Raw genomic sequence first — 11,473 nt, forward strand, 5'->3', positions numbered from 1 at the left:
GGGCTCCCGCTCAGGACCACAGCCTTCCTGAACTCCTGCAATGAGAGTCGGGCCCCAGTGCTGAGATGAGAACCTCCTGAGAGCCAGGACCCAGTAAGGGGGAAACCAATGCACACACAGCAGGAAAATGACTTATCTATAGCCACACAGCCACCTGGGGCCAGATTTGGTTCAAGTCCCTTGCTTTCCAGACCCCATTACTCCTCTAGTCGTGAAGAGGGAAGAGGGGCTAGTTCCCAAGTATTCCAGAGCTGGGGGCTCAGGTGCTTGTCACCCCAGTAGCACAAGTTACTTTCCATCTTTCTATCTACTCCTCCGCAACCCCACTGAGGGCCTCTGGGGTTGGCTGCGGCCCTGGCTTCATCTCCCTCCACAGTGAGCACCTGGACGCACCTATCATCTCAGGCTGCTTCAGGGAGGAATCCGCTTCCCAGAACAGGCCAGCCCCAGCCCAGCCCTGGGGACCAGGTACTGAAACATCAGACACAACTGCAGAAAAGGCTCCAGCCTCTGCAGCTCTCCTCACTCTCTCTCTGGTGCCCATGGGTCCTTGATTCATTCCATTTCCCAGCATACGTCTCCTGTGTTGACCAGCACATTAAGGACGGGGCAGCCAGAGCTGCCCCAACGTGCAGCCTAGCCAGTCAAGTCTGAAGGCTGGAGAAGCTGAGGGAGGAGGTAGTCGAGCACTATAAAGGAAAACTGCTCCCCATCGCAGGTCCATGGGGAGGAGGTCCCCGCCCCAGCCCTGCACTTGCAGCATACAGCAAGTCCAAGAGGGAGGGGTGCTGCAGAGGGTTCCCACTGCAGAGGCTGCTGAGGCTTCCAGCCATGGCCTCCCCTTCCAGAGCCTCTAGGAACAGGTGAGAGGGTGAGGGACCTCCACGAGTCTTGTGCCCTGGACTCTGCCCTGGGGTACCTGGGGCATGGCTCCCAAATGTGCCTCCCTGACCTAGGGCTAAGAGCCTAGGACCTTGACACAGGGCACCCCTCGGCCACCTGTCACTTGGCTCACAGCACGCCACTGTCCAGAGGGCAGAGGCCCTAGTCCTTAGCCCAGCACCAGGGTCCATCCACGCTGCAGAGGCCTCAAGTCCAGCCCATTTCCCACCCTCTCTGGGCAGCTTCCTGAATGGCAGGTGGCAAATGTAAAGAAAGAAGGTTGCCTTCGAGGCCCACAGACTATGCTCTACTGCCTTCCTAGGGGCATCCTGGTCCAGGAGCCCATTTGTCCCCAAACCAGGTAGGCGGGGCTGAGGCATGGCTTGCATGGTGGGCTGCTGGGCCCATCTTCGGGAGCGGAAGGTGAAAGGGGTTATGGGGATGGACACTGGGCACCTCTGGCCCTGAACTACGGCTTGCCTGGGTGGGTCTCAGATTCCCGCTTCTATGAGGCTCTGGGGTGGGGCCAGCTAACCCTCAAATGGTACAATTTTGACTGCGTCTACCTGTGTGAGAATCTGTGTGTCTGGATGAGAGCGTGGGGTGAGGTGGAGCTGTGATGGAGACTCATCTGTGCATCTTGCTGGGGAGGTCTGCCGACCTCCATACCCCACAGGGGATGTGTGTTTGGCTCACTGGGGCTGGTGGTGGTGTGGGACCCGTATGCTGGGACAGCCAGCCACCCGGCCTGTTCCCCTGGAGCCTCAGGGAGTCAGTCCTCTGCAGTAGCAGTAGAAGGCACCTCAACCCAAGCCCACTCCCTCACTACCAGCTGCAATCCCATCCGCTGGTTCCACACAGGCCTCAGTGATCAGCTCCAGCCACAGAGCGGGAGTACAAAACGCCCAGCCCACAACAGAACTCCTGGGTTTAGGGAACCTATCTGGTAGTGACTGGTGCCTCCAAGGCATTCGTTAGGCCTGAAATGTATGGATGCAGGGAAGGGCAGGTAACCCAGCACTGTCGCCCAGCCTGTGTCAGGAGCTGAGGGGCCTGCACGCACCTTCACCTTGCCCGTGCTCTGCAGGATGTGCACCAGGGCAGATGCCATCTCCTCCTTGGTCTTGGCACTGAGGATGGGCTCGAGGGCTGCACACAGCCCCAGGTAGTGGTTGGTGATGTGCTCAGCGAACTCTTTGTACATCTCCATGGGCAGGATGGTGATGGTTTGGTAGCGCGCCTTGATGCGGATCATGGGCCCAGGACCCTTGCCGCCCTTGGGGTTGGGCGTCACCACCGGGTACCACTTCTCCACGAACTGCCGCCCGGCCACCGAGGCAGCAGGCAGGCTCACCAGGCCCAGGTAACTGTTGCGCTCCTTCTTCTTCTTCTTGTCGGTCTCCCGGTACAGGTGGACAGTGACCGTGCGCAGGGGCGGCAGGTTGTGGAACTCGAAGTGCTCGCCCCAGAAAACATTGTCCGTCTTGAGCTTGCCCGTGGTGCGGGCGTAGAGCACATCATCCAGGCACAGCTCACACAGGTACTTCTTCTTGGCTGGCAGGTCCTTGGCCTCAATCACCCACAGCTTCAGGATGTGTTCCACACGCCGGCTGTTGTCCTGTATGTGCACGGGAGTCCGGGGTGGTCAGCTGGGGGTGCCACATGTAACCCCCAACTAGCCCAGAGCCTGAGAGTGCCTCAGACCCAGGAGGAGTTCTGAAGATGGAGGCGGCAGTGGGCGCCTAGACCCTGAGTCAGGATGAGGTGGGGCTGATGGACAAGGGCTGGATCTCTGGTCGACCTCAATAAGCTCACTCACCTTGGGCAAGTGACTTAACTGGAGCCTTGGGTTGCTTGTGTATAAAACAGGACTAAGGTAAACCCCCATCTCATAGAGAGCGAGACTGAGAGAGGCCAGCACAACGCCTGGCACATCACAGGCTATGGCATTATTAACTCTTCCTTAATTTGTTGGTCTGTACTGTAACTTAAGAGATGGCTATGGTGACTAGGACTTGGTCAGGCCCTCAAGTCGGCTAGGGAGACAGATACAGAAGCAGGGATTACAGTGGGGGCTCCCAGGACCTCACGGGGGAGCCCAGGGGCAATGGGAACACAGAGGACACCAGTCTGGGAGAGGGGTCCTCACCTGGAGGAGGGGCAGACACCTAAGCTGGAATGGGAAGATGAGCAGAAGTCGGCCAGGGGCTGGGAAGTGGGGACAAGGGATCCCAGCAGAAGGACCCCAGGGTCCAGCACTCATTTCCCCAGCCCAGACTCAATGTGTAGTTTAGAAAACAGAGGCACACAGCACCTGTCTCAACCTGGCAAACTCAAACATCTCTTTCAGAGTCCACCAATATTGTCCACTTGGGTCCTGCCTCCATGCAGGCTGACCGCCCCCAATCCCAGGCCACATCACAGAGATGGTCTCTCTTGCTTCCTCATATCTGAGCCTACCTTCAGTCCCCCATGCTTTGGTGAGAGGGGTGCAGGCTTACCTTGTTGGGGTGCACTGCTCGCCGCAGGTTCTCCATCCACTTATCCCGCTCAGCTGCAGAACGGCAGGAAAAGCACTTGCTTCCTGATGACGTCGTCACCTGTGGGGAGCAGGCAAGACAGTGTGACGAGGGAAGGGACCACAGCAAGGGCAAGCAGTGATGGAAGACGACCTTGGAGGCTCAGGACACTCTGGCCATCAGGTCTGCATCACAGCTACAGGAAGCAGCCAGGACAAGGCTCACATGACCCTTCTACTTCGTGTTTTGCAGGTGGTACACTGAGACCCACTGTCCCAGGGCAAGTCAGCAGCCATAGAGTGGCCCTGTCCTGTACCAGTGGGCTCCTCACTCATCCCTCAGTGCCCTCTGTCCAATAGGAAAACATCTTCCTAAGTCTAACCTCCCTCTCCCTGAGATGGAAAGAGGGAAGGAACGAAGACCTCGCCCAGGTCAGAGGGCAATGCTTAACCCAAGCATACTTTCCCTAAAGGTGGAACCACAAGAACCAAGGAGACAACCAAAGGTAGGTACCAGAATCCCCTCAGTCCTCAGCTGACAACTCTGAGGGTTCTCTTCCATCAAGCAACAGTGACAACGATGGTAATATAAGTCTGGTATTTTTTTATGCCGGACCAGAGATGTGCCAGGCCCTAGGGTCCCCGGTCCCTGACACTTCTCCTCCCCTCCCTGTCTGACTCTCACTCCTCCTCTGGTCCAGCTTAGACATCTACTCCAGGTAAGGGAGCCAGTAAGGGCAATTCCTGCTATGTGTTCCCACTGCCCCCAGCAGCAGACCCAGGGCTCCGCAGGGGAAGCACGCTCTTCACTCGGCATTTGAGGGCCTGCATCTTCCGCAGCACCCCCTGCTGTGAACCAGCAGACAGGGCCATCTTCACCCTATCCATGGCAAGGATGTCACAGCCCAGATCAAGTCTGGCTTGGTCAGGAGTCCTGAACCAGAAACAGTCCCCAGTGGGCACAGGGTATGGGGCAGGTGCCAGGCACCACTCTGTTTTTTTTCCCCGGGCTGGGGGTGCCAGGAGATTGTCACACTAGTCCCCAAGTGGCTGCTTTTCATTACCAGGCTCATTTCTCTACCAGAGAGCTCTCCTAGTTATACATGATTATTGGGGGTAGGAATCTTCCCAGAAACTGGTAGGAAGCAATATTAATAACTGGAGAAGCAATTAGGAACTCCCAGGAACACCTGCAACAATAGTAACCCTGCTCCCGGCTTGGTCTCAGTCTTGCTGTGTGACCTCTGATGTCTTCGTGCCTCCTCTGGGCCTCAGATCCCCCATTTCCTATGAGGGACTAGACAGGTCATCCCCAGGTGGGTCACTGGCTCTCTGCATTCAAACCTCAGGTCGCAGAATGCCAGGGCAGGAAAGATTTGGGCTCTCATTGTTCACAAGCGGGAAACAGGCCCGGACAAGAGGAGACTCTCTGCTATCCACACTGCATTTGGGATGTGAGCAGGCTCTAAGACATGGGCTCTGGTGCTTAAGAAATTCAGGCTTTTCTCCTACTCCCTGTCACCCACTGGGGGCCCCAGCAGCTTCATGCTAACATGGAGAACAGGTGCTGGCCCATTTCCAGAGAGCCCAGAGAGTAGGAAGGACAGCCCCTGCCCCAGCTCCACCTGGTGTCTTAGGAGCTGAAAGCTATCGGTAAATACGAGCCACTGTCCCCAACACCCTGGCCCCTGCTGAGGCCACAGCAGACCGGACTCCAGGAGGACGTGGAGGAGACCAGACAGGCCAGGAGAGGATGGGGTGTCCAACCCAAGCCCTGCGATGGGACCCACCTCGAAGCAGTAGTCCTGGCCAAGGATGCTGCTGTGCACGGGTTTGATGACCACCTCTTCCTCCATGCTGAGGTCCAGCGCCTCCACCGCACTGCTAGGGCTGAGCAGGGACTCGTGGGAGCGAGACTCCTTCAGCCTTGGCATCAGATGGGACCTGGGGTGGCAGTAGGTGTGTCAGGCTGGGCCCCCGCAGCCCAGGTCAAGCTGGTTGCCACGTCCCGCCCATCTGCCCCGGCCCTGTCCCTTCCAGCAGGCAGCCACTCCTCTCCACTCTCTGTCCTTTCTGTCTTAAGACATATTTGGGGGCAGGGCTGTCACAGAGACCGGTGGGAACCTCCTCCCCACTGCAGGAGTCTGGCTGGGGGCTCAGCCTCTCAGAGAGCAAGAAGGTGAGATCAGCGGGTCACTCCGGGGTTAATATTAGCAAGTGAGCCTGCGGGGTAAGGGCCAGCTTGGCTCCTGCGCAGTCTCAGAGACCCAAGGAAAGCCCACCTGATCCAGGCAGCTGTTTGCAGTTCTGGGCCCTTTCCCGTCTCCCCTCTCTTTTGCACTGGTCCCTGTCCAAGACTGAGCAGTCACTCTGTCCCAACATTTATCCAGTATACCACTGCCAACAGCCCTTCCTCATACACTGTCCCACACAAGCGAGAGCCACAGGGACCCTGCTGCTCCCATATTACAGATGAGGACGGCGAGGCGAGGCGAGTCTTGAAGCAGAAGGGATGCAGTAGTCTCTGCATAGTACCCGAGACACACACTCCATCGGGGTCCACATACTCAGGGCCCGGGTCAGCAGCTCCGACACAGGCACAAAGAGCACAGGGCTGATGCCACCTGACACCCAAATGCAGACCAGACCTGGGCCCACTGCTCCCCTGCTGTGTGGCCCTGGGGAAATCGTTCCCCTCTGAGCCTGTTTCCTCAGTGCATCACATGGAAAGCACCACAGACGATACCTGCTCCAGGGCTAGGTAAAATCTCTCCAAAGTCAGCAGCACAGAGCAGTGTCCTCCTACAGCCCCCCGCCCCCATGGTGGGGCAGAGAAGCGGGAGGATAGGCTGGGCCTGCTAAGACCACCTCCGGTGCAGAAGCTGAGCCCTGCTTGTGTCCAGGGCTCAAACCCTGGGGTTGGTGAAAAACCTACTTCAGGCTTAGCCCACACGGACCTCCTACCCCCAACGCCCTATGCCCTTTGGCTCCTGGCTCCAATGGTCCAAGTGCTCAGTCCATCATTCTCTCCCTGCCTCGCCAAGCCAAGACCCCTACCGTGGGACATGCTGAGACTTGGCCCCTGACCTTGAGGGGCTCGCAGCGTGGCAGAGCCATCAGACACTTCCCTGTAGGGTGCATACCCTGTATACTCATTTCTGTAACTGCCCTGGGTCAGTGGGCTGAGGCCTACTCCGTGGGCACTCGAGAACCCAGAGGTGAGCAGGAAGAGCCCTGCTCAGAGGGACTCAGGTTGACAGTGGCCACCCTCCCACCCCAAGCTCCACATCTCCATGGCAACAGCCCTCTGAGCATAAGAGCCCTCCCTAACATGGAGTCCCACGCTAGATGCCATAAGGAGTCAGAGTTGAGGGAATCCCAATCCTTAGATACCCCACAGAGTGGCCCATGAGCCCCAGTCAACCGGCTCCCTTTGACTCTCCACGCCCAGCATGAAGCTGGCCTCTGAAAGCAGAGAGAATGGGCAGAGCCAGAGGAAAACTGTGAGACAAGTTCAAGACAGGGGGAACCCTCCCCAACTCCTACGACAACTCCCACCTGGGGCTTCCTGTTGTGGCCTGAGCCCGTGGGCAAGCCCAGCATGTGCCTCTACTCCTCTGGGGCGCTCTCCCTGCAAGGCCCAGTTCACAAAGGGGCACTGTGGCCTACCCGCCACGCCACACCACTGTGTTGGAACAGGCCTCTTCTCCTGATAATCCCTCAAGGCCTTGCTTGAGCAGCCTGGCCTCCTCCCCATCAATGGCAATGACCAATGCTGTGGGTAGGCCTGCCCTCCCTGGGCTGAGATTCCACCCGAGCCACCCACCTCCGAGGGCGGACTCCAGGCCTCCCTCCCACACGGGGCTTCATACCTCAGTGGAAGAGATGCTCTGCCTGACAGTAGGGAAGTCACCCTGGCTGGGAACGGCTGGGACCCATAGCCCCACAGGCCTGACGTCTGGAACCCAAAACCCAGCCCACAGTTTGGGATTGGGCTGCTTTCTGGCCCAGCTTGGAAAATCTCTGCCAGGTAATGATGCTGGGAGCTAGGGAGGGTGGGGTAGGGGCCCAGGAAGTACAGAGCGGGGAGCTGGTGAGCTGAAGCCGCCTCCTGCCTGGGGCGCATGGATGAGCTGGCTGTGAAGAGGAAAGGCGAGGCATGCTTCAGCAGGCTGGACCTGCCCAGGGAAATCCAAGGAGACCCTGGTCCTGCAACCCCAGGAGCCCAGCAGGCCCAGGCCAGACCCCAAAATAGCCAGATCCTGGAGTCTGTGGTTGCAGAGCCCTCCTCTTCCTTCCCCACCATCCTGTCCCACAAGCATGCTCTGGCTGATCTGGAAAGGATCCTGGCAGAAGAGGGGGCTGGGGGGAAGCTCAAGGCCCTTAAGACACCTTAGACTGGCCCAGCCTACCTGCGCAGCCCTGACCCTCCCCACTTCCCTGGGGGCTTCTCCACGAGGTGGGATGTAGAGCAGAGGCTGCATCCATCCCTGCAGCCCAAGCTCTCTGGGGGGAAGAGGAATAGGGGCAGGGCAGGCCCAGGGAGGCCCAAGTGGTTCCCACAAAGTCTCCCAGGCTACTCCTTCCTGGATAGTACAGCAAGCCAGTGGTAGAGACGGGGCCAGTGGACCCGTATCTCTCTCACTCACGTTCCTATGCATTTACTTCCTGACCAGCCTGGAGTCTACAGGCCCTGACACACAGTATCCTCGGTCCCTCCCTCATCTGGGCCCAGAGGGAGCTGGTCTGCTGTGACCCTGCCAGGGTGTGCCCATGGTGGTAGATGATAAGATGAGGGGGCTCAGGAAGGAAAAATGGCCATTTGGTCACTTCCTGAACCCAGCAGGACCAATTCAAGGCCCAAGAACCGCCTCTCTGGGAAGCCAGCCTTGTCCTGTGTCTGCAGCAGTGCCTGGCCACTTCACAGCCCCATCAGCCACCCAAGGCAGGCTTTTCCCCTCCCCTGGCTTCATCCCATGCTGGCACTGTTGGGCCACTTCCTTTTTCACCTCCAGCCTCTGCCCTGCCAGGCTAGGGAAGCAGCGCATCAGATACAGGCAGAAGATGGATAGTAAAGACTGCCCAGGCTCCAAGGGGGCAGGGGTAGGCATAGCCTCCCTACCTGGGATACTCAGGTGAAAGGAGGTGAGCAGGCACTGGTCTCTACCTTGCTCCCATTCTACTCCCAGGAAGGGATGCTTGTAGGTAGCCACCTCTAGTCAGCACAGGGTGAGCGCCCTGCTGGTCACCTGCACATCCCTTTTTTCATATTTCAACTGCACACAGCTCTGCCAGGAGTATTCATCTACCCATTTTACAGAAAGGTATGACAGGGTCAGAGAGGAGCAGTTACTTGAGCCGCGCAAGGCCCCCTGCTGGGATGGGAACCAGGTCAGTCCAGGAGTCATGCCCACAGCTGCCCTATGTGGTGTGGTATCTGGGGGCTGATGCCCCTGTATTCAGGGCTTCTGCCGTCCCCCAGCCCTGGGTCCAGTCCCTCTCTGCTGCCCAAGGCTGGGGGTGGAAGAGAAGGTGGCCCAATTGCATGGCCCACGGCATCCTCCCGACCCTGTGCCCAGCTCAGTCTCATGATGTCTTTCCCCTCTGACCTCCTGTGGTCTCTGGAGGCTAGAGCTTTGGTCCCCTAGGTGAGGTGGCACCAAGGAGGGCAAAAGGCCTTCACATGGGGATTCCACCCCTGCAAACCACTTCCATGGCCCAGGTCTGAGCTACTTCTTACAACAACCCTGCCAGAATGTTGCATGTCTACTACATACAGAAGCAGGTCTCAAACCAGGGCGTGGGCTGCACACTGTCTGCCTCTCACCAGGGCAGAGCTGGCATCCCCAGGCCAGGCTTACTCTGGGCCATGAGTCACATGAACCACCGCACAAGTCACCTCACAGAATCTCCACGAGCCCAAGAGGCAGATGTTGACCTCACCCCGCTTTACAGGGGAGAAACTGAGGCCTGCCACAGAGGACAAGAGATGTGCCCAGCATCCCATCTTTGCTCTAGTGTTGCTGCCACACCCAAACCTTTTGGGTCCATTTCCTCATCTGAAAAAGAAGGAAGGAGGCTTGCTTCACCCAGAAAACACTGGCAGCCAGCACACACTGAAAGTGCTGTGAAGACAGCGCCTTCAGGGGGAGGTATTTCCCAGTCCTTTGAGTTGTGGGGGTGAAGGGATCCCCTCTTGAGACCACACGGGATTCAATGCCAGCCCCAGAACTTGGCACTCCGAGCCACTGGCTGGCATCTACCTGCCTGCCCCACCTGACCAGGCCCACTCTCGCAGCGGCCTGCCTGCTGGGACCCTCCATCCCAGGAAGCGGGAGTTTCAGGCAGGGCCCCAGGCATATGCTGTCCTTCCCCTTTTCTATCCAACCTTCAACACCTAGCTTCAGTGCCCCTTCTTCCCTGAAGCCTTCCTGGACTCCCTGGGCAGACAGCCGTATCCAGGCTGTGCTGGGAAAGTCTGTCACAGAACTGTCTCCTTGTCAGGCAGGGGGTTCCTGGTGGGTAGGGTTGGGTCTGGCTGGCTCCAAGGTCCAGAGCCTTAGAGTCCCTGGACCAATACCCCAGTACGCCAGCAGCCAAGGTCAGCTAAGCTCAGAGGGAACGGGAGGTCAGGGGGAAAAGGACAGTCCTCCCTCAGCCTGCAAACCCTGGTGACGTGGTTGTTCCCTTGGAGGAGGGACAAAGAAGGCCTGAGGGTGGGTTGTCAGGGCAGCTGACTGTTCAAGGCCAAGTCCCAAGAGCAGCATTCCAATGTTCATTCCAGAGTCTCCGGGAAATGCCCCTGCCCTCGCTCTGTCCAATTATGGGCCGCTTCCCCCATCTCTCTCAAGGTTAGGAGGCTCATCCCTACCCTCTGTGGCTACACCCTGCCCCCTACGGCTCCAGCCCTGAGACCCTTCTAAACATGGCAGATCACTAGCCCCGTGACAGCGCTCCAGGGACCAGAAGCCCTTTACCTGTCCTCCATGGCGTGGAATCCTTACTGCTCCCAGGAAGGAGGTGGCACCATGACACCCAGGTTACACACGGGACAGCCAAAGCCATGGCTAGGGTGACCTGCCCTGGACTCCACTGCTACAGAGGAGCTTGGCCAGGGCATGGGAGGGCAGAGGGGAATGGGAGTTCCACTGGCTTTCTCCTGTCTAGACCACAGCAGCACCCACCACTGGACAAGCCACTCCACCTGGCAGGGCCTCACGCCTGTCCCTCCTCTCTTGCCTCATGGCCTGTAAGATAATCAAGTCCCAGATACCTCAAGCTGGTGTCCCAGCCCTCCTGAAGGGCCCTTTGCACTACACCCTGGCCAAGTGACCTGGACTCTCCCCGCCAGCTACTTCCTGACAAAGCTGCCTACTCTTACCCTCCAGGCATCCATGTCCAAGCAGTCTCCTGAGCCTGTCCATTCTGCCTCTCCCTCCACTTCTTTGCCAAACAAAGTCCTTCCTCAGTTTTCAAGGGACAGCCCAATGTCACCACCACAAAGCGGTCTCTGGTCTCTCCAGACAGACAGCTCATACTATGCTACCTAAGCCCGCTCAGGGCCACAATCTCCCACCTGTCCCACTTAATTCTTGTTGACAATCCTGTCAGGACTAAAAAGGTGCACCTAGAAAGTTGAGGCAACCTGCCCAAGATCACATGCATAGCAAGTGGCCGAGTCAAAAGCGAACCCAGTTCAGCGGAGTCCAAGACCAACTGCACCAACCTTGGCTCGGCCTTTCCATCATCCAGGGGTGGCCCACAGCAGCCGGGCAGCGGGGAAGGCCCACAGCAGCCGGGCAGGGGGGAAAAGCCCACAGCAGCCGGGCGGGGGAAGGTCCCCGGCAGCGGGGCAGGGGGGGAAGGCCCACAGCAGCCGGGCACGGGGACAGGTCCACAGCAGCCGGGCAGGGGGGAAAAGCCCACAGCAGCCGGGCAGGGGGACAGGCCCACAGCAGCCGGGCAGGGGGACAGGTCCACAGCAGCCGGGCAGGGGGACAGGTCCACAGCAGCCGGGCAGGGGGACAGGTCCACAGCAGCCGGGCAGGGGGACAGGTCCACAGCAGCCGGGCA

General features: G+C 58.7%; 1 protein-coding gene across 15 annotated transcripts in view; it reads right to left on the reverse strand.

Annotated features, from left to right (window-relative positions):
* Positions 1–11,473, reverse strand: part of DAB2IP (DAB2 interacting protein) — an 85,824-nt gene that overhangs the window by 23,194 nt on the left and 51,157 nt on the right. For all 15 annotated transcript variants that reach the window (XM_023223726.2, XM_023223722.2, XM_023223733.2 and 12 more), the window contains 3 exons: positions 5,191–5,344; positions 3,384–3,482; positions 1,946–2,500 (listed from right to left, as the gene is read on the reverse strand). In XM_023223726.2, coding sequence (XP_023079494.2) covers positions 1,946–2,500; positions 3,384–3,482; positions 5,191–5,334 — 798 coding nt within the window. In that variant the 5' untranslated portion in view covers positions 5,335–5,344. The remainder of the gene's footprint in view (positions 1–1,945; positions 2,501–3,383; positions 3,483–5,190; positions 5,345–11,473) is intronic.

The sequence above is a fragment of the Piliocolobus tephrosceles genome, chromosome 14, assembly GCF_002776525.5.
Source record: "Piliocolobus tephrosceles isolate RC106 chromosome 14, ASM277652v3, whole genome shotgun sequence".
NCBI lineage: Eukaryota > Metazoa > Chordata > Mammalia > Primates > Cercopithecidae > Piliocolobus > Piliocolobus tephrosceles.